This window comes from Amblyomma maculatum, chromosome 1, assembly GCF_055883805.1.
Source record: "Amblyomma maculatum isolate TAMU_Amacu chromosome 1, ASM5588380v1, whole genome shotgun sequence".
Classification (NCBI taxonomy): Eukaryota; Metazoa; Arthropoda; class Arachnida; order Ixodida; family Ixodidae; genus Amblyomma; species Amblyomma maculatum.
In genome coordinates this window covers 428,709,949-428,731,667 of record NC_139344.1, presented here as the reverse complement: position 1 = coordinate 428,731,667, position 21,719 = coordinate 428,709,949, and the positions used below count along the sequence as shown (strand labels likewise).

The following is a 21,719-nucleotide window of genomic DNA, read 5'->3' as shown; positions in this document are numbered from 1 at the left end:
TAAGCAATTTTGGGCAAACGTTAAACACTGTCAGCTTTCGAGAAACATCAAGAAAAAGAAAGAAAGAAAGGAACCCCTGGGAAACAATTCTTTGTTGAGGCTTACTGATGAAGAAGTGCAGTGTGTGGCAATGTGCGAGACTTCACTTTTTCCTGCTGCTTAGTCTTGGTTGCAGAGAAATTGTTCAGATATATACATGTTAGTTTTTCATTTGTTTACTGAAACTGTCCCTCTTTTCTTTATTTCGCTATGCTTCTTCCCTGACCCCACTGCTCCAAAACATCTCTTTTTATGGCTGTCCTTGCTGAACGAGTTTCTTTCTCTCTCTCTTTTTTATTTTTTTAAGCAAGGTAATACCTACCAACACAAGGACACTGTTGTCTTAGACGTGTACAGCCTAGAATGGGTCTTTCAAACATGTTGCCTCAAGGATCTCCAGTTGCCATCTATCTAATGTGCCAAAGAACCTCCCTCTACCTCCCTCGCTGGCCCCCTCGCTGTCACAAAAGGGTCATGTTGCTTGTGCATGGAGTCATAGCTTTTCCTGTCGTTTAGTTTATTTTCACCATCAAATTTTTATTCAGTGCCAACCTTTCACACATGCTCACATCTCTAAATCCAAAACAGCAACGCAGGAAACTAGTCCGAAGGGTCACGACATCAACATGCCTCCACTGGCTTGGCTGCTATGAGAATCGTGTGATGGCTTGCCCAGCTTTCACTGGTTACCTGAAATTCTCTGCTTGTGGCATATTTTCCTCCTTCGTCAGACAGTCTTCTTATTTCGGCACAAACGGGCCCCTCGGTGGTAGACTTAGCCCTAGTGTCGCTGATGCCATAAAAACACTCGGAAAAAATGCCCAATGTGACACACATGCTCTTTTCTGGCTTGGGCAAACTCACCTGTGTGACCCGCTCCTTCAGTCTCCATGTGCACGAGTGCGACCCCCAACATCGGTCACATTGTGCGCCTTGTCCCCCTCACGCCTTTTTGTCGGTGTTCATGACGGCGCAACTTTGCACGCTGTCAAGTTTGCCAGGCGAGGTTCTAACGCCGGAACTCCCTTCAAAGCATACACAAGTTGGCGGCATGCAGCATTTTGGCACAATGCCAAGGTCTGTGTTGTGGATAGTGCCTATGCCGACGGCACAAAGGTGAAAAACGAGCTAGGATCTAAAATGAATTTCAACTGTGCTTGGTCCGCACTCTAACAAGAACTGAGACGGGAAGTGCATACCTGTCCTGTGGCAGCTCACGGAGCCCATGGAAGCAGCTCGCAGAACTCGCAGAACTCAGGGGTTCCCAGTTTAAGAAACCCTGGCCTAGGACATAGCTATGAAAATCTTTATGATAGAAACTAGAAATGATGACAGTTCATTCCAGCCATAATTTCGCTGTTGGCTAGACCACCCCCAAGAAAGAAAGAAGCGCGGAGGTGATGATGGATGACGAACTATTTCTGATTGGAATAACCTCACTAACAATGAAGTGCTGCAGCCATCACTGACGTTGTTCTCGCAACATATCACCTAGTTTCTTTTTATTGCATTTGTTACTTCACTGCTGTGTTGTATATGTTTGGTTTTATTCCTAATTGTGCAGGAGAGCTTCATTGCACTGTAATTATTGTTTATTTTTGCCTGTTTTGTTAAACTGCTTAGTCTGTATTCCCATCCTGCTAAAATCCCAACACTGGGATTGCAGTATCAATAAATAAATAAATAAATAAATGGTCACCATGAATGAATGTTTACCCTGACGGTGGTCATTCTGCCAGAATACAGTAGAATGCCTTTTGCTACCGGTTTTCTGCAATGCACTGAGCCAATCAGGCATAAGCAGACATGGGAGAGGGATGAGCAGTGCTAAAAATGGGAAAAAAGAAAAGAAGAGAGCTTTGACAAAGAAGTAAACCAAGAAAATGTACCAGATTGGTACCCTTCACTGAGGAGAAGTAACTGTTGGGGGTTACAAACAGAAAGAAGAAAAGAAAGTCCAGCTAAAAAGAAAGCAAAATAAGCAAATAAAAACTGTTGTGTACGACCCAGATTGAACTGCCACCACACAAAGTCTATTCCACAGAGAAAGCGGGTGGGCACTGCACCTGCTGGGTTCGGAGTAGCACGCTGGGCACCCGACTCTCGCTGCTGCTGCTGTTGAGCTTGCCCAGGCAGGCCTGCAGCCGCAGCCAGGGCGCTTCCGGCTCCCAGCCTGGACCTTGGACCCAGCACCTGCAACATCCCTTGTTGCACATTCAGTGGCTACTACACTATGAGACAAGCAGCTCTGGTATCATGGCGTCCCCTTTTGAAAGACACAACACCTGGCACAACAGTTTGCAGCGCAGAGGACAACCACTGACGCCAGGTTGCTAACATGTCTATACTTCAGGACAACTTTTCCTGGTTATGCAGCCAAGGCTACGGAGGTGGAGCTTTCATCACAGTGTTACACTTATCTCCATGTCTGCCCTCATATGATTGGTGGGAACACCAGGAACCGGAAGTCGAACCAATATCCGGTTCCGGTACTTCCACCAATCAGATGACCCGAGGTTAGGAACATAGTCCCTGCTCTAGCCAACTGGTGCTGGTGGTTCTGGTGCCTTTCAGAGTGAGAGAGCCACACCTAACCATGCTAACACACACCAACTCTCTTGCTAAGTACCAGTATGCAAAGCATGCGCAGCGGATGATTAGAGACGTTTAGTAGGAAACTCCAGGTTAACTTCAATCAAGTGGAGTTCTTTGACCCATTCACCACCAGAGCCGGCAAATCACTGGGTAGATCTACTTAGATGCACTTAAAGAGTTGCACTTAGATGGAGCTTCACACATTTTTTTGGCATTACTATAGCAAGATACAAATAAAAAAAAAAAAAAAAAAAACAGCAATTGCCAATTATGGGCCATTGTACGCAGCATGTGTATTACTCCGCTAACACTAGCAAAGTAGATTTTTGAAATCTGGCCATACCAAACAAGTCAGAGGCATTAAAAACTACTTGTGCTCACAATATGGCCTGATTCTTTCATGTAGGCAACCAGAAGAGCTTTAAAGGGGTCATGCCATGGTTATCCAATATACGTACAGTCGAACCCGGATATATTGAACTCGAAGGGGATCGCGAAATAGTTCGATATATCGATAATTCGATATACAGAAATCGGCTTGGGACAGTACTTACAATGCGAAAAAAGGATACCGCATTTGTCGCGTAATCAACTCACTCGTATAATGAACCCACCCTTCACTTTTGCACTCGAGAATTTGGAAACAAGAAAGCGTTAAGGCCAGCTCGCTCACATGCAAGCGATTAAGCGATCTCAGCGAGGAGCCGCAGCGACAGAGCAAAAAATTTCCAACTTGTTGGAACTGCGTCCCTCTGCCGTTCGAGCCAACGCGGCAGCTCGAAACAAGGTTTCTGTGTCGCCGCGGCAGAAATCGAGAAATCGTAAGCGTTTTCACTTGCATGTCGCACTCCCTTTCGTTCCGGTCGTCTCATTCACAGCTCATTTCTTGGCAGCGTGCCAAGATGCTGCGCAGCGATAACGACATCGCGGCATGTTTATCTTTTTATAGCTCCTGCGGCGGCGGGGAGCGAACTTGGCAGACTGCCCGTGATGGCTTGATTGCACGAGCCTGGTTCGATTTATCACGCCGCGCTTGGGGTGGGCGCAGTCCACTGCCATAAAATATTGGAAAGCGTGATACAGTAGCTGCAAATGCTGTTTGAAGCGAAAAATGCTAAAAGCCGGTGTCATGATCGCAGCTGATGGCGTGTTTTCGTTAGTTCATACATACGCCGCGCTTGGGGTGGGCGCAGTCCACTGCCATAAAATATTGGAAAGCGTGATACAGTAGCTGCAAATGCTGTTTGAAGCGAAAAATGCTAAAAGCCGGTGTCATGATCGCAGCTGATGGCGTGTTTTCGTTAGTTCATACATGCAAGAATAAACGACTCCCACAAAAAAAGAAAAAAAAAGCCGCTTCGTAACGCCATATCTTACGCAACGCCGCGCGTACAGCACAACGATAAAAATAGACGACTCTCGGGAAAAAAAAAAAAAGATAGATCTGCCGCTTAACTTCCGCAGGTGCCATAGCCACGTCAGCCGCTGCGAGCAGAGGGTTCGCAACACACGCTGGGCGAAAGCGTCCGACGTTCTGTCTGAAAACGGGCTGAGCTGGCTTGGCGCATGCGTAGCGTGCCGGGAAGGCCGGGAAAGAGAAAGGGGAGAGATAGCTCGGAAAAAGAATGGGCACACCCTTGCGCTTCGCTCTGTCGCGTTTTTCCCCACTCGTTCCCACCTGTTCTCTCTGGTTCATTCATGCACATGGCTTGCAAACGTTAAGTGCTGGCGCGCGGGAAACGATAACCGCAGATGCGCGCGCCTTTGGGGAATGGGCGCAGCGTTGCCCTAGCCGAACTGTCCCCTCTCATTACTTCCGTGCGCGGCTTGAAAACGTCACGCGGCAAACGGCCGAGGGTGATGCGATCGTCTTTGGGAAAGGCACACTTTCCAGTGCGTGGTGCGGAGTTCGATATATCGAACGACTGGTGAAATTGAGTTTGATATACGACGCGGCTTTCTTATACTTTTACATGGGATTTTCAAGGGGATATTCCGTGAGTTCGATATAACCGAAATTCGATATATCCGGGTTCGATATAGCCGGGTTCAACTGTATTAGTTTTGTAGAGTGGCATAATACCGGACCTCATTATTTTATTTCCAAAGTTTGAACTCCCTAGATGCATTCATTATTGCGGAGTAACTGAAGTCCAGACTGCGAAGCTCCTAGCACCAACAGCAATCGCCATGCTGAAATGCCTGGTGACATCACAGAGCGACACGGGCAGCTGCATTGTCTACTGCTATGCCGGCGCCGTTAAGCTGCCGGTACACTGTACTGTGTTCGCGCTTGCTCAAACACACCAGCATGACTCCCAATGAGTGTACTCGGCATATTCCTGAAAACAGAACACAGACTGCAGTGAAGCGGTACCTAGTTTTTGCCCACACATCCACCTTCAGCGAGACCACCACCGCCCGATGACAACCTTGCCCCCGCCGCCGTACACATCGTTACGCGGGTCAATAGCGCGGGCTGCATCGGTTGTGGCTGACGTTCCACACCAGTGATACAGTAGATCCCTTGTGCTAGAGCCAGAAAAGCATGCTAAAATTTGTTTTTCTTGCTGGCCCATGGCAAAATAATTTAAAAATAAATGCTTCTTGAAAAATACTGATCTATACGGTGGGTGTTTCTGCTCACAGATGCATAGCAGCTGCCAACAATACAGCACCCATCAGGTGTTCTCGCTAGCCCCGCTGGTAAGGCATCCGCAAAAATAATGTTTCTTTTACTACGAAACAGTGGGGTTGAGAGTAAGGAAGTTTTGTGACTGAGTAGCTTGTTGATCAATTACAAAGTGCCGTCCGCTCTGTCTTTGATGTGAAGCAATCTCGGCCCAGTGACGATTAGGGAGAAGCAGAAAGTGCTGTTACCTGGTGTACTCACCAGCAGCACCCTTGCGGTAAGCTTGCAGCATCCAATGTGTACGTTGTTAGAGTGGGCTGCAGCTTGTGCGCCTTTTCGGGCGCCGACATGCCCCTAAATTCTGTCTATAGACGCTGCTATTAGGTGAACGCTAAAAGAAGATAGAAAAGCTCAGTTTGCGGTTAGCAGCATGCGTATGGTTTAGCCCTCCCCATTGGCTTACAGTTGCTTTGCCTAACAGCGACTGATTATGCTCGTGCACCAAGCTTGCAGCAGACGACACGACGTCTGTTTATGTTGTCATCAGCTGCGCGGGTTGCCATATCAGCAAGCCGTTGACAAAGAAACGAACATACTAGTTTTGAAAATATCTGCAGCTCTGATGAAGTGGTATGGAAGGCCATGTTATACATGTGCTCATGGCAGCAAATAGTAAAACCTCGTTACAAGAGACACTCAAGGGATCCAAAAAAGATGTCTCTTGTAACCCAAAAATTCTTACCAACTCGTACGTGTGGCAGTTTACGACTTCTTTATCTAAATTCTGTTCCAAATCAGTGTCCTGTTTTGTTGCAATATGTCGGGAAAAAAGAAGGAGTGCCTCCTCTTGACTGGGAAGTCAAAATGTCCTTATTGTTTCAGTCAGTGTCATCACATTCCTGTGTGACTGAAACAACAGGAACATTTTGATTTCCAAGTCAAGAGGAGGCACTCCTCGGTTCCTGACATACTAAAACAAAACAGGACACTACAGTGAAACCTCGTTATAATGTATAGTTAAAAAATCAGAAAATAGTTCGCTCTATCCATAATTCGTAATATAAAATTTCGTAGAAAATACATGCAAGAGCAGCAAAATTCAATACATGCAAGAGCAGAAAAATTCAGAGAAGGCACAGCAACTCGGAGGGTGCCTACTTGGGTCACATCCATTTATTTAAGCGCAAAGAACTGCGTTATCGCGGCCTGCTTTTTTGTGTTGATCGCGTTCTGTATCACGCCGTTTCACAGTTTGCAAACACACAACAAGGGCAAACTCACTGCTCTCAACAGTACTGCAGTAGCGGCGCACTAAATCCAATGCAGCAGGCGCTTCTAGTGAAGTCGGAATGTTCTCATCGTCTTCAGGGTCAGCCTGAGCTTTGTCTGCAGGATGTTTAGAAACTTCCACAGCGATTTCGGCGTCCGTCAGTACAGCCGTGGTCGCCGCGATGTCGTCGTCGCCTACAAAATCCTCTACAGTCATTGTTGCGGGCATGTCACCAACAAAATGCGAAAAATCATTCCAAACCTCATCGAGCTCGCGGAGCTCTGCTTCGTAGGAATCGTCCCCATCGTCACTTGATGCATGGGCCTCTGCTGGAACAAAACCTGTGTGCCGAAAGCAGTTGGCAATCGTTTCGCCTTTCATGTTGTCCCATGCCAGCAAGTCGATCTTCAAGTCCTGCTTCATAAGAAGCTTCACGAGAAGAGTGTCAGTCTCCTCTTATAAACTGCCTTGAAGGCCCTGATTTTATCTTAAGCTTGGTCTTTAACGTCAGTGCTACTCTTTTTTTCACGTTCATCGCCGTCACAGCACTACGCACACCTGCACACCACACTTGACACGACGACCAACCAGCCTCCGCCAAACGCTACGACGGCCACGCCGCAACGCCGTCAACGCCGCTGCTAACACTAAAACGAAAAAACGCGTAGGATGCAAAAACCAAAAAGGCAAAAGCAACATTCGATCGCGCCTCAGCTGCCGCTGCTGAAGCGGCGCTGTCAGCGATTGTGAGATGCGAACAATTTCTCATGGCCTCCAAGAGGTGCGCAGAGGTGATCTCGGAGGCCATAGATTTCTTTGGCCGTCAACTCCCAATGTCGTCGTGGCATCTGTGGCGCTGTCAGCGCCTGCGAGGTAGTTCTGAACGTTTACTGCGCCGCACAACATAAGTGTAGTGCAATGAAGCCTACCTCCTGCTATTAAAGTGAGGTACTAGTGCTTGGCGTCCCGAAGTTCGTGATATCCGTTTTATGCTGAACCGCGTTCGCTATGGGAAGTTAAAAATACATGTGTTTGACAAAAATATTTCGGAAGAGTTCGATATATTCAATAATTCGTTATATGCGTGTTCGTTATATCGAGGTTTGACTGTAATATAAAACAGAATTTAGATAAGGAAATCTACACTGTCACACATACGAGTTTGTATGAGTCAGTTGCGTTGCATGAGACCACCTGGGTTGTCTCTTTCTAAATAGTGAAGAAGTTACTTTAGGGATCTGCAAAAGTTTTCCTTAGCAGCAGAGTGTCTTTTATAACCATGTCTTTTGTAGGCAATGTTGTTAACATGGCAAACACGGAAAACGAACCAAACCATTTTCATGTGTCTCTTATAACTGAGTGTCTCTTTTAACCATGTCTCTTGTAACGAGATTTGCCTACGTGCCGAGACTGCTGTAGCAACAAAAGGGACATCCCCATGGGTGCAGAAGACGATACCGCTATATCGCACTTTTTGCAAGGCCATTTTGCAGAAAGGGAAGAGCTTCGGCAAAGAAGGTGCTTCTACTGTCAACGCACGTAAACATGGCCGCTTTAAAGTTACTGCACCGCAATGAAGAGGCAAATGGCACAGTGTGGGTGGACTAACGTGGGAAGTACGGCATCCATAAATCGAGACCACCAGCATAGAGTCACAACAAGGCCTGCCCGTGCTTCTGATCACTCTAGCAAGAGCACTCACCGAAGTGCCACACCATCTGGAAGCCCACGGCCAGCCTCTCCCACCAAGCCTTTATGGTCCATCTCATCCTGGTCACCTTCTGCACATCAGGGTGGGGGCGTTCTTAAGAGTGAGTCACTTCAGAAACGAGTGCAGGTCATGCAGAAAATGCGGCACAGAATTGCACAGAAAACCCTCATTAGCTCAAAGCTACAATAGCTTCGAACAATTTCGAGTCAAAGTTTCAAGATATGTGACGCATGCTAGGTATTTTGCGCCATCTAACTATCACTGCTCTCCAATAAAAGTTCCACGGCGCAAACCAAGCATTCAGTTGTTGTTTAAGTCTGTATATACAGTAAAAGCTCGTTAATTCGAACTTCAGTAATTCGAATTTTGGGATAATTCGAACCGTACTACTTGGTCCGGCCTAGCTCCATAGAAGTCCATGTATAAAAAAGCCCGTTAATTCGAACGTGAGTTGGTTCTGCCACGGTTAATTCGAACTACGCGCCGCCGCGCCTGGGCGGCGTGCCGCCTGGCACATGGCTAGAGCAGGCCTTGTCGCGAGGCTGCAGCGGCTGAGTTGCCTCCAAAATGGGGAGAGAAGGTAAAAGCGGGTAAAGCCGGTGCCAGCACCCGGCGCAGAGGCTGGAGGGCAAGGGGTGGCAGCTGTGGCAACAGCTACGCCCTCTCTCTACCTCCGAGAACTGCGGTTTCCGGTTTTGAGCCGCCGATCTCAGAGGCCTAAGAATCTTGTCGTATAGCAGCTATACCTGCTCTATGTGTCCAGGATGGAGCGGGCACTAATAGAGTCATGCCTTGGCTTCCGATTGTGGTTCACCACCTGTGGAATCGACGAAAAGCACTGTCTACCGGGGCTGGCCTTCGCAGATGACTTGGTCATCATGGCAGAATCGCCAGCGGAAATGCAAAGCCATGCTGAACATTTGCAATTCGGAAATTGTCTCCCTGGGACTTAAATTCAGTGCAAAAAAGACGGCCGTCGTCCGCTTTGCAGGGCACGCCAAAGAGGAAGCAGAGCTGAGGCTTGGTAAAGAGAGGCTGACAGTGCTTACAGAGTATAAATACCTCGGGGTGAAACTCTGTTCGACCAGTGGTAGAATCTGCAGCCGCCAGGAAGAATCGGTGCGAAAAGCAGCTACGCGTGCCCAAGCAATATTCCGCCGACGTTGCCTATGGGGCTGTAACAGATTCGTCATGGTGCGAGACCTGTGGAAGATCGTCCACGTCCCCGGGCTCACATTTGCGAACGCAGTGGTCTGCTTTTCGGCGACAACGCGCAACTGGCTGGAGCGGCGGCAGCGTGAAGTGGGGCGAGTAGCACTGGGCTGCCATTGTATGGTTGCTAACGAGGCAGTACAAGGAGACCTGGGGTGGTCCAGTTTCGAGGCCCGGGAGGCTGCGAGCAAGCTGGGATACCGGGGTCGCCTCATTTTTATGGCACCGGAGCGCTGGGCACGCCGAGTGTTCGAATATTTGTCGGCCACATGCATTAGAACGAGTTGGACGGCCCGGATCTACCAGCTCGAAAAAAAGTTTGGATTTTTCAAGGACCCCATAGCGGCAGAAACGGCTGGAAAGTGGGCTGCCGAAGTGCGGGAGCGAGTGGTGGAAGCCGAACGCCTACAGTGGTGCGCCAGCATGGAAGGCAAGGCCACCCTGACTCTCTACCAGAACCACAAGCGGAACATAGCTCAGGATTATCGATACGACAACAGCGTCGGCAGTGCTCTGCTCTTTGAAGCAAGAGCAGGAGCCCTTAAAACGCTTGCCCACCGTAGCCGGTACGACGAGACTATTACATGCACATTGTGTCGGCTGTGCGGTGCCGAATCCGAGACGATGAAGGACGTAGTGCTGCGGTGCGCATGCCTCAAAACATTGCTCCCAGAGGGCGCTACACTCGCGCAGGCGCTCGATTTTGACCCGCCGGACTGTCCTCCGGGTGGTGGCGAGGGTGGCGCGAATAGAACTCCCTTCGTGCAGGCGTCCAAAAGGAGACTCACGGAGTGGTGGACAGCAATACGCAAGCCGTAATTTTTAAATTTTTTTTTTGTGTATGTGTGTGTGTGTTATGAGTTAAGTGTGGTGCTGTGTCTACGGTACTTTGTATTGTTTATGATTTTTTTTTACGACTGCGGCGCCAACATGGTGCCCGCCCGATACGAAGGGTAGAGTCAATAAATCATCATCATCATCATCAACAGCGAATCCAGTACATCGCAGCTCCGCTAGCACTCGGGAATTGAACGAATAGGGGAGCCTTCGTCAACTTCTTTGTCCTGAACTCGCGGTGGTCTCGGCCGCTTTCGGCAGCCTCGAGTTTTCTGGTTTTCGGCGCGCTTACGACCTTTGTTGTGCGGATCGCTTGAAAAGTTAGGCCTCGGTGGAGTGCTTCACTGTGCTGACGTGCGGTTTCAGAATGGCGTGCGCCCGCGGTAAATACCGCGCCAAAACACTGAAGGATAAATGCGACATCTTACGGGAAGTGGACGCCGGAGTCTTGTCGAAACAAGAAATCGCCAAGATGCATGGAATGCCGAAGAGCACGCTGTCCACTTACATAAAAAATAAGAGGGCGATTGAAGACGCCTTAGAGGCAGAGGTTGCCAGCGAAAGGAAGAGGATGCGGCTGGCAAAGTACCCAGACCTCGAAAAAGCGCTTCTCCACTGGATTAAGGAGATGCGTGCTCAGGACATACCGCTGAGTGGCCCCGTCATATTGGCGAAGGCAGCGGACTTCGCCCTGCGGCTGGGCTACGATGACTTCGCAGCTTCAGATGGGTGGCTGCACCGCTTCTGTGAAAGGTACGACCTTGTGTTTCGTGCGGTGTCAGGGGAGATGAAGGCTGTTAACTTGGAAACATGTGAAAGTTGGCGCTCCGAGGTCTTACAAGGCTACTACGGAAGTACTCTCCGCAGAACATTTTTAATGTTGATGAGACAGGCTTATTTTTCAAGTTACTGCCTGCCAAAACGATCACGTACAAAGATGACAAGTGTACGGGGAGAAACGAAGCAAAGAGCGAGTAACGGTGATGGTTGCGGCAAATATGACCGGAAGTGAAAAGCTACCGCTGTTCGTGGTAGGAAAGTCGAGCAATCCTCGCTGCTTCAAGAACATCAGGTCCCTCCCAACAGACTACGCGGCAAACAGGAAGGCTTGGATGACTGGAGAGTTGTTTAAGCAGTGGCTCATGAAGGTAGACAAGAAGTTCGAGTGCTGTGGCCGCAAAATCCTTCTTCTTGTCGATAACTGCTCTGCGCACAAGATTGAAGTTCAAACGAATGCCGCTGAGTTGGCCTTCCTTCCAGCCAACACAACGGCAGTGCTGCAGCCCATGGACCAGGGCATTATAAAAAATTAGACATTTTATTGGCGCCACATACTAGAAAGAATTATTCTATGCCAGAATTACGAAGTGACGCTCTTGAGTGCACTGCATATGCTTGTGCGTTCTTGGGAACAAGTGACAGGGGCTACAATAGCCAATTGCTATCGCCGCTGTGGCTTCACCACGCAAGGCAAGCACGTGGATGAGCCACCTGCGCACGGAGACTGCGTCACAAGCGTCACCGCTCCTATGTCGGACGTTCTGAAAGACGTTTCCTTTGCCGACTACGCAGACGTGGATGCGAGCGCAGTTGTCTGTGGTGTGACCACAGACCAGGACATCATTTCCCAAGTTAAAAACATAGAGCCTGTCGCTGCCAGTGACGACGACGAGGAAGACGACGAGGCACCGGTGCGGCCCTCCGCTGCGAAAGTCATGGCCGGACTTAATGCCGCCCGCCTGTTCTTCAGTTTTGAAGAAAGCGAAGAGGAAGCCTTCCGCAACATTCACTCTTTAGAGCAAAAAGTGCTTGCTGTTGCCATCAAAGAAAAAATGCAGACCACAATTACGAATTTTTCAAACATTAAATTGAACTGGCGCCATGCCCTGCTGCTTCCTGGTCGCGGTGTCCTGTTTTTCTTCATTGCTTTCATTAGTTCTAACTTTCGTTTAATTCGAACTGAGATGGCGTCCCCTTGCAGTTCGAATTAACGAGCTTTTACTGTATTAGAAAAAGAATAATTCACTTCTATTTGCACCATCCCCTCACCACTGAGATTTTGGAACTCATAAACATCCAGAAATTATCATTTGACGGTTCATCTAAACTTGCAGAGCAATATAACATTTCCAAATGGCAGTATCCTGAACATGCCATGATTTATAGTGCTTGTTCCGGATAGAGTAACAGCTGTAATACTGTAATACAACTGTAAAAGTAGTAGAGTTATTTTCATCGATGATAGGTGCAAGTGGCATGCAGATGGGAAGAAAAAAAATTAATGCTGCATCTAAATGAGGCATGTTAGCAGTGCCCATATTGCCTATGCAACATTCAATTTTCCTTCACTGGTAGCCAAGATTCTAAGGCTTAGTTCAAAGATACTTTTTACGTATGCCTTCTGAGAAAAAGAAAAAGAAAAAAAAAAGAAGAAGATAAAGAACATAATAAAAGTAGCAACAAAAAAATTCAGTAAATTAGTACCTGCCATAGCAAGAGACAGAAAAACAAAAATAGAACCTACCACAAAGAGGCCAGGCAAACAAACAGCACACAAAAACTTGGCTTGCCATAACACTGTACGAAAAGCAGCCTCACACGAGCTGGCAGCTGCGTGGCCAATAACTGCCTTCATCACGGGCTGGCGCGAGCAAAGTGAAGCTCATAAAAGTGAAACCAAAATTAAGTGGCCGCCCACAACCGGAGATGGGGCTGTTACGTGTGCACTTGCCATTATGCGTACGTAAAGGATGCACAGTCAACTCTTCAACATGCAGTCCAGGAGAAACGAAGAGTGCTATTTTGACCATCACTTACACTGCACCAATCATACCGGGCTACGGTACAACCAGTGCGAAACCTGTAGCACCCAAAGCCATAGCCTTGTATGGGCATTGGCTATGACCGAGCTGATATTAAGACATCCATATTTTCGAATTGAAGGGGGTCAAATTAACCCACATTTAATTGCGAGTTTCCAAGGTAACACATAACAGAGAGCAGGCAGCCACTGTCACGGCCGCCAACCCCTACCCTCTGGCACCACCAGCTGCAGCACCGCCCATGGCGTGGTTTTGCTTTGCCCATTCTTCCATGGTTTTACCAGTTTTATCTTCTCTCCTTTTTCGGAGGGGCAGAGCACCTTATCGCAGGCACAATTCTTTGGCCACGTGCCAGGCACGAGACCACCCAGACACGGCATTGTGTAGTTCCAACCATTCGTAGTAGAACCGACTCATGTTTAAATTAACGGGCTTTTTAATGCACAGACTTCTACGGAGCTTGGTCAGACAAAGTTGCACAGTTCGAATTACAGTTGAACCCCTCTATAACGAAAGCCCTCAAGAACGAAATTCTCGCGACAACGAAAAATTCTGGCGCCCCCGGCGAACTCCCATAGGGTTCAATGCATTTGTCCCCTCTCAACAGCGAAGGGTTTTTAAAAAGCAGTCCTGCATTAACGAAAGTTTGAGGTAGTGATCTGCAACATTTTTTCGGCACATCAGCCAGTCGGGAACATAGAATGGGCGAAACTACAGCAGCACACTCATCCGACAAGTCGAGCCCGTTCATTTCACCTGCCAACAAGCACCGGCGCAGCCATTTTTGTTTACTTTCGGTTGGTTCGGTAATGATGATGATAGCAAAGGATATATTTTTTTCTTTTTTGCCCACTGAAAGCGGCTTTTTGCTAGCCTGTCTGTTGGCCACTACGCATGTATGTGACGTTTCACGCCACGTGACGACACCGCCGGCCAACCGGGGAAGAGCAAGGAACCTCCTTTTTTTTTTCTTTTCGCTAGTGCGCCGACCACGCGACCACGCTATCTCGCCGATCTCGCCATCCGCCTTGTGCCGCTCGCGACTTGCCTGTGTACAGTGTTTTTTGTTGTTTTTTTTTTACTGTCGGAAACATGCCGCCTCCTGTAAAGAAGTGCAAGTTTTTGACGACGAAGATAGCGAAAACCAAGCACAAGGTAAGCAAGTAAGCTCGCGTGATGTGCTTGATGCATTCGATGTGATCCGGACTTTTCTCAGCGACCACGACGACGACGACGAAGCTATACATAGCTTATCAAGCTGCGAAGCCAGAGTCGTCAAGCTCCTGCACAGCAATGTCAAGCAGAGCAAAATAAGAGACTTTTTTAATTAAATCTTGGTTCTGGAAGGTAATGGGTGCGCTTATTTGTCCATTTTCGCGACAACGAAAAGGTTTTCCTTCCCCGGCGGTTTCGTTATTGCGGGGTTCGACTGTATCTGAAAATTCGAAATTAACAACTTTTTCACTGTAGAGTTGAATTTAGAGCAAAGAAACCGACCAGTACCTGGCGAGTGGTGCGGAGGCTCCAAAGGTGGCTGCACTGGCAAGCCACCCTTCAGCCTGACCCCTGACCCTTGGTCCTCAAAGAGGTCGCTGAGTCCGGGCGTCGCCAAGCGCTGCCACTGCTTCAACGTCTCCGAACCTGCAGCATTGACACAGACACAGTGGAGCTGCAGGCCTCCCTGCATTCTACCTTACCTATTCTGACTAATCCAAGCTCTGCATCTACTTCGCAGAAAAGCAACAATGCTCCACCCAGCTGTGGCTGATTCAGTCTGATTCAGTTTTCCAACTACATTCAGAGCTGCCAAGTAGAAGAGATTGACACCCACCCTCCAGAGGCTTGACCATGAGGAGTTTGTCCGAGAGGCGGAAGGGCCGTGCTGTGGCACCACTCCAGAATGCCGGCAGGAGCCTTCGGCTGGAGCCCCGGCGCTCCTTGCGGGGACTCAGGCCCAGGCTGCTCAGCGACCTGCATGAAACCAGGGGCGCAACCGGTCAAGCTTCGTATGCATAGCGAACACTGAGTCAAATGCAGAGTTGGTCGAGTGGTGACACGCTGTGTTTTCAAGGCAAATAAGACTAACCAAGGTCACCATGCACCAAACGCACATGCGCTTTATCTTTAGCACTGTAATAGAAGCACTCCGATAGGAGCCCATTCAAAGTTCCCACTGAATTTTGTAAGGTGACCATATGCTGCAAAAACCCATATACACTATGGACCTGCACACATGATGTGTAACTTAAAGACAGCCGGAGTGGAAAAGAAGATTTCATCTTCACGTAACGTGGGTGAGAAAAGTTGAGCAAGAGCACTTATTTGAAGTGCATTTCATGCTCAGCTCGGTGACTCTATAGACACTCATGAGGAATACACATCATGTCCACTGCCACCCAGTGCCAAGCGTCGAAAAAGGGAACACATCCCTTTGTGCCTTGCCAGCCCTCTCCCACTCCCTTGCCAACATGCTTGAGCAAATAATTTCACATGATGAAGAAAAGAGCAGCTCACACTTTTACCAAAACTCAAGAGTTACGCCACCCTGATTACAGTAACGGCAGCACAAATACCAGACTGGAGTGCCACGATGTCAGCACAAAGGAATTGTGCCTAGAAGTGTTCTCGGAGTTGGGGCTTTAGCGATTCTATGTTGTTGTGTGCACTGTCTTCTGGGAAAAACTCTTCTTCAGTACCACTCAGTGTGTTCGACATTCTGCCTTCCGTGAATTTGTGACCAACAAACTCTCATAGAATGACGGCCCAAGTGTTCCCAAGCTACCTGCAGAGACCATAGCTGAAAAGACCTGCTTCAGCCATTTAACAGCAGTGACGGCAGGCTCCTTATTGCTACCATGTAGCAAGCACCTTATGTGGTGCCAGTTATTTCAGCAGATATGATTACTTTACTTCTGAAACCAACCAAGTACTGCTTTCGCAGTACAAACATTGTGCGACGCGCAATCGTCCTGCCTGTACTACAGCAGTCCGTAAAATAATACGGCACTGAATTCGAGATAAGAGAAAAAGTGAACCGATGCCACCACTAGATGGCGTCTCTTCTCAACAGAAGCTTGGTGGTCATAGCAGTGAATAATAATGAGACCATAGCTCTGAACTAGGGCTGAAGAATGTTTGCATTTGCATAAAATATGAGGCAGAAATTTGACAGGCTAAAATCTGAGAAAAAAAAATCATTCATAATTGTAAGTGAGCTTTCACATTATTTCCTCACTGGCAGAATGCTAACGGTTGATGTTAAAGGGCATTCCACCTCACAACGCCGGCAAAGCACACCATCTCAGCTCGCGCAATGTACAAAGAGCAGCAGCTTAAAGGGATACTACAGAGAAAAATGAAGTGGGCTTGTATTGGTAGAATGCCAGTTCCTGGTTACAAAAAATCAACTTTTACTGAAAACAAAGCTGTTATTAGGTAGTAAAGAGGAAGAACAGAAATGCAGGTATCGCTGCCACAGCCGTAACGGCTGAGGCTCGCAACTACAAATCATGTGACGTGCAAGGAATCTCGGAGGCTGACAAATGCGAATTACGTTGCCCATTTGAATGCTGGCTAAATCAGCTGGTTGTGTCGATTTAAAAACCGTAAAAACCTCTCATTTGTGACAGTGTGCGGCGAAAGTGGGAGCATTGACACAAACGTTGTCGAGCAGTGGAAGGCACATACACTGGTTCCACTGCTTTAAGAGGAGACTTGAAACAAATTTTTTTATTATTAGAGACATCACAATGAAATTTGATATATAAAATGTATTTCTTCCTGCTGTTTTCAAGACTATAATTTGTTTCACTATATCTCAATTAGTTCTCATACTATGGAAACATAACTGATGCCTAATTAGGCAATTTCTTACAGGTAATTAAGACAATTTCCCTGAATATTATTTCGCTCTGATTAAAATGTAGCTGTAGCCAAAGGCCTGCAATGTGGAGCTATGCTATTTATATTGTCACGGTGCGTTACCATATAAAAATGTTGAATTATGCCGATGCCCCATAATTTTTAAATAATTAGCTGACATTACTCTCCCCCAGATTTGATATGTTCAACCTAGCAACACAAAAATAGCATAGCTCCACAGTTCAATTCTTCCTGAATACAACGGTGTAAGACTTATTAAAATTGTACCACAAGAACATAATGAAGTCCCGCAAGGCGAGTCATGTTAGCAAAAAATATGAAGTTGAGAAAATCGCACTTGAAGTTTTGACTCTGACTGCTGAAAATTTTGGGAGGAATCTTCAACTACAGATTTTATTTCAGTGTTCCCTATCTGTCCCCCTGCAAAACAAAACAGAAAGTGTCTTATTCCATCCAAGGAAACATTTCCTAAATATTTTGAAGATGTGTACATGTCAAAACTGTAAAAAAAAAAGAAAACAAGAAATTTACAAAGTTATGGATTAACTCTCTCTCTCTCTCTCTCTCTATTTTTTTTTTTCTTTTTTTTTTTTTAAAGCTGACGAGAGCGCAGGGCTAGGATGTCCAGCAGCTAGCGGTCCGGTGCCAAGGAGGCGTGTGGCATACAGTTGGGTGGCCCTGAAAAGGTCCGTTGTGACGCTCGTGCAATTGACCGCTCGCATCTTCACGATCTCGCCGCAGGTTCTGCGTTTCGTGTGCGCAATAAAGTTGTTAACACTTTCATGTCCACAATCGCAAACTCGGTACTGGCATCACATTCCACGCTGAGGCCGCGGTGAAACTAGCGTTGGGTTGCAGACTTTCCCGACAGAACGGACTTGTGCGACGGAGCCGTAGTGTAGTATGCGGCGGCGGCATCAACGCAAAGTGTATTGTGATCCGGGATGAAGTTCGCACTGTAATTTGAACCTGCGGTGTCATCATAATGCAAGACGCTTTTGTTCTACGCCTCGTTGCGTGCACGGTTACAATCTATCGTTTTCCGGCATCTCGATAGTGAGGGGGTGGGGGAAGAAACTTGGCACAAAACGGCGCGTCGAGAAACGTGAGCGCAAACGCAGACGCATGCGAAGAGGCAGCCACAGCGAACGCAAAAAAGAAAGGAAGAAAATGACGCCCTGGTCACGCCAGCCAATGGGAGAAGCGAAACGGCGCGCTTTAAAAAACGCCGCGTGACAGCCAATCAGAGACCATAAACAACCTTCGGAAAACCGGCGCTCGCAGCCATACCACATGAGCGACGCCATTCTCAGATAGCGCAAATTGTGCACAAAGAAAGCAGCCTCAAACCAAGCCCAAGATGGCGGCCATCGGCCGGCTGGCACGCCCGCGGCGCGCGCGGGAATTTCGAACAAAATTTTTCTTCTCGGTGGGGGGGGGGCATTTCGCGGCTGCCGTGATGTTTCGAAAACAGATTTTATCGCATTTTCTGACCGCATTCAGCATTAATTTGAGAGCAGGTGCTCAAAAGGATAAACCTTCGGAAAACTGGTTTTTCTCAAAATCGATTTTTTTACCATTTTCGACTGTTCTAGGACCCGCGTCTCCCCTTAAGAGCATGCAGAGGATTATGTCTACAATTTAGACGAAGCTGCATTATTCTACTGTAAAACAGGTATTGGGCTCTGATATGTTCAGCGCCTATTGCTGAAGAGAACGACGACAAGCATGTTCAACGCGCGTGACGGGCAGGAAAGAAAACGACAACGAAGCTCGCTTCGACGCTCGTTCGTGTGCTGACACGTCTCACGACTGATCGCAGAACGTTCTATTGACTGTTGACGACGTATTGCCCAGGTCAAGGTCTTCTACAACAAGTGGTGGAGGCGCTGGGTAATCCCCTCAACCTGGAGCTTCGCAGCCAAGCTTTGCCTACCACTTCCGCTGATGCCTGAGACAGCCAGCCAACCGCCAACCCCATCGCCTGTCATCTGTCCCAGTGCAGCGCGTCAGAGCGACCCAGCCATCTTCAGTGGCACCGATGACACGGATGTAGAAGACTGGTTGGCGTCGTATGAACGCGTAAGTGCGTACAACAAGTGGGACGACACTGTGAAGCTCACAATCGTCATTTTCTATTTGAGCGACGTTGCCAATCTATGGTTTCGCAATCATGAGAGTGACATTTCTACCTGGACGGCTCTCAAAACCAGCCTGACCGAAGTTTTTGGCCGTCCCGCTATACGTAACCTTCGCGCCGAGCAACGCTTGCGAAGTCGGGCACAACAAACCGGCGACAACTTCACCAGTTTCATAGAAGATGTCGTAGACCTCTGCAAGCGCGTAAACCCTACCATGAGCGACGCCGAGAAGATCGGACACATTATGGAAGGCATTGACGATGACGCCTTCCAGATGCTCGTCGCCAAAAACCCTCAAACTGCGTCCGACGTTATAAACTTCTGCCAAAGCTTCGATAAGCTGCGCAAGAGGCGGCTTTCCACACAGCGGCTTTCCTTCAGCAGGCCACTCTTTCCAGCTTGGCTCTCTCCGGGGACGGTGCCCAGGACTAGCAGTCGCTAATTCAGCACATTCAACAATTTGTTCGGGAGGAAGTCGCACGCCAGCTTTCCTTGTCCATCTTCACTTGCCCGCCAGCACCTGCGCCTGCGCCGCCGCTCACTCCCACTCTTCAGCGTGTCATACAAGAGCAGGTCGCAGCCGTTGGTGGCGGCTCCCCTCACGTACGCTGATGTTTTGGTGCGGCCGCCACCCCCTGTCGCCCCTGTGTACAGCCGGCCTCCCCTACTATACGAGCCTCAGGGTCGCCAGCAAAATGAGCAACCTACAATCCCCCTTTATCGTCCGGTTCTCCGCCATCGACCACAGCCACGCCCTTCCAACCCCTGGCGCACACAAGACAACCGACCTATCTGCTACGCCTGTGGAGTCGCCGGCCATGTGGCTCGTTTGTGCCGCAATCGTGGCCCTCGTCCCTACGACTATACACGTGAGCCAATGTACAATCTTCCTCCGTCCCCCGCGCCTGTGTTCCCTGAGCCTCCTCCGTTCTCTTCAGCAATAGGCGCTGAACATATCAAAGCCCAATACCTGTTTTACACTACAAAATGCTTCCAACAAAGACGTTTGCACCAAAAGATGCGGTTGTCAGTGGAAAAAAAAACAACCGAAGGACAGGATAGCCGTACTGTTCGGAGCGAATATGTCCAGCAATCATAAGCTCCCACTGCTAATCATTGGGACAGCAGCAAAGCCTCGATGCTTCAAAAATGCCCGACTCCCTTCCAAGGACAATGTGCTCTATAAAAGCAACCGAAAGGTCTAGATGACAGCAGCACTTTTCGAGGAGTATGTGCACCGCCTCAACCGCAGGTTTGCTGCATCGGGGCAGAAAATTGTTTTCATTGCGGACAACTGCCCAGCCCATGGTGATATCCAGAATTCGGAGGCGATTAAGCTTATCTTTCTGCCACCGAATGTGACCGCAACATCTCAGCCCATGGACCAAGGAATTATCCTGCATACAACATACAAGGGAGATTTATCACTACCATCTGTTGAAAAGGATCCTCCTCTGCTATGACAACGGCAAAGAGTATTCTGTGGATATTTCAGGTGCCATTTGTTTAATTACGTTGGCCTGGAAGCAAGTAAAGGGCGATCTGATTCAGCGCAGTTTCAAGCACATTGGGTTAAGCGGGAAGATGCCGGTTTGCCCAATGAAGAGAGTGACAGTTGCAATGACTTGTCTGATACCCATAGTACATTAGACAATGAAAGGAAAGCACTCTGTGCGCGCATGAACGACATCGCTGAAGACGACGGCGGCTGCAATTTCATGCACTACATGAATGCACAATATGATGTGCAAACGTCGTATGCGGACTTCGAATGTGAGATAACTGATAGAGGACATTCCGACGACGATGATCCTGATGCTGAACCCGCCCGTGCACCGGCTTTAGCTGCGGTCGCAGAGTCACTAAACGTTGTGCACAGTTTTGTGGAGTGTAGTGGTGGTAATAGTGATATGCTGTGCATTGTTAGTCAACTGGAGGACATGACTTATGGTGCCGCGAACTACCGCGCCAAGCAGTCACGCATCAATGACTACTTCAAGTGAACATCTTGCGATGTGGATTTAATAGTTCGTTTGAACGTCTAGCGCTGCCAGTAATTCGGGCAGAGCAGGGTCGAATTGCCAGCCGCAGGGCACAGCTTCAGCACGAGAGATGGGCGCCGGAGCCAAGCGATGGTGATGGCGATGCCGCAGCATTTTCCGTTCTTTGTCTTCTTTACATTTCCCCCACGTGAAGAAGTCGCCATCCTGGCGACTCAGGGAGAAGAGACGACCAGAGGGTTGTAATATGGCTTGAGGCGGCTAACGTGGACAATCTCGCGGCCGCGACGGCGGTGGTCGGAAGAAGGGGTGACTGGCTCGATGACGTAGTTCACAGGGGATGTGCGTTCCAAGACGCGATAAGGTCCGTGGTATTTGGTGTCTAGTTTGTTGGTGGCAGGAACGCATAGCCAAACGAAGCTGTCGGCCTGGAACGTGGGAGCAGGAGTATCGGTATCATGCTGATCTTTGCGATAGCCTTGAGTGTTGGAGGTAAACGTGCGAGCTAGCTGACGGCATTCCTCGGCCTTCTGTACAATGTCTGACAAAGCACTGTACTCAGAGGCATCTGGATGGTA

General features: G+C 48.4%; 1 protein-coding gene across 1 annotated transcript in view; it reads right to left on the bottom strand.

Annotated features, from left to right (window-relative positions):
• Positions 1 to 21,719, bottom strand: part of milt (trafficking kinesin-binding protein milt) — a 52,027-nt gene that overhangs the window by 5,806 nt on the left and 24,502 nt on the right. The window contains exons 10-13 of the mRNA XM_084599696.1: positions 14,950 to 15,089; positions 14,622 to 14,759; positions 8,239 to 8,317; positions 2,106 to 2,232 (exon numbers count right to left, since the gene is read on the bottom strand). Coding sequence (XP_084455822.1) covers positions 2,106 to 2,232; positions 8,239 to 8,317; positions 14,622 to 14,759; positions 14,950 to 15,089 — 484 coding nt within the window. The remainder of the gene's footprint in view (positions 1 to 2,105; positions 2,233 to 8,238; positions 8,318 to 14,621; positions 14,760 to 14,949; positions 15,090 to 21,719) is intronic.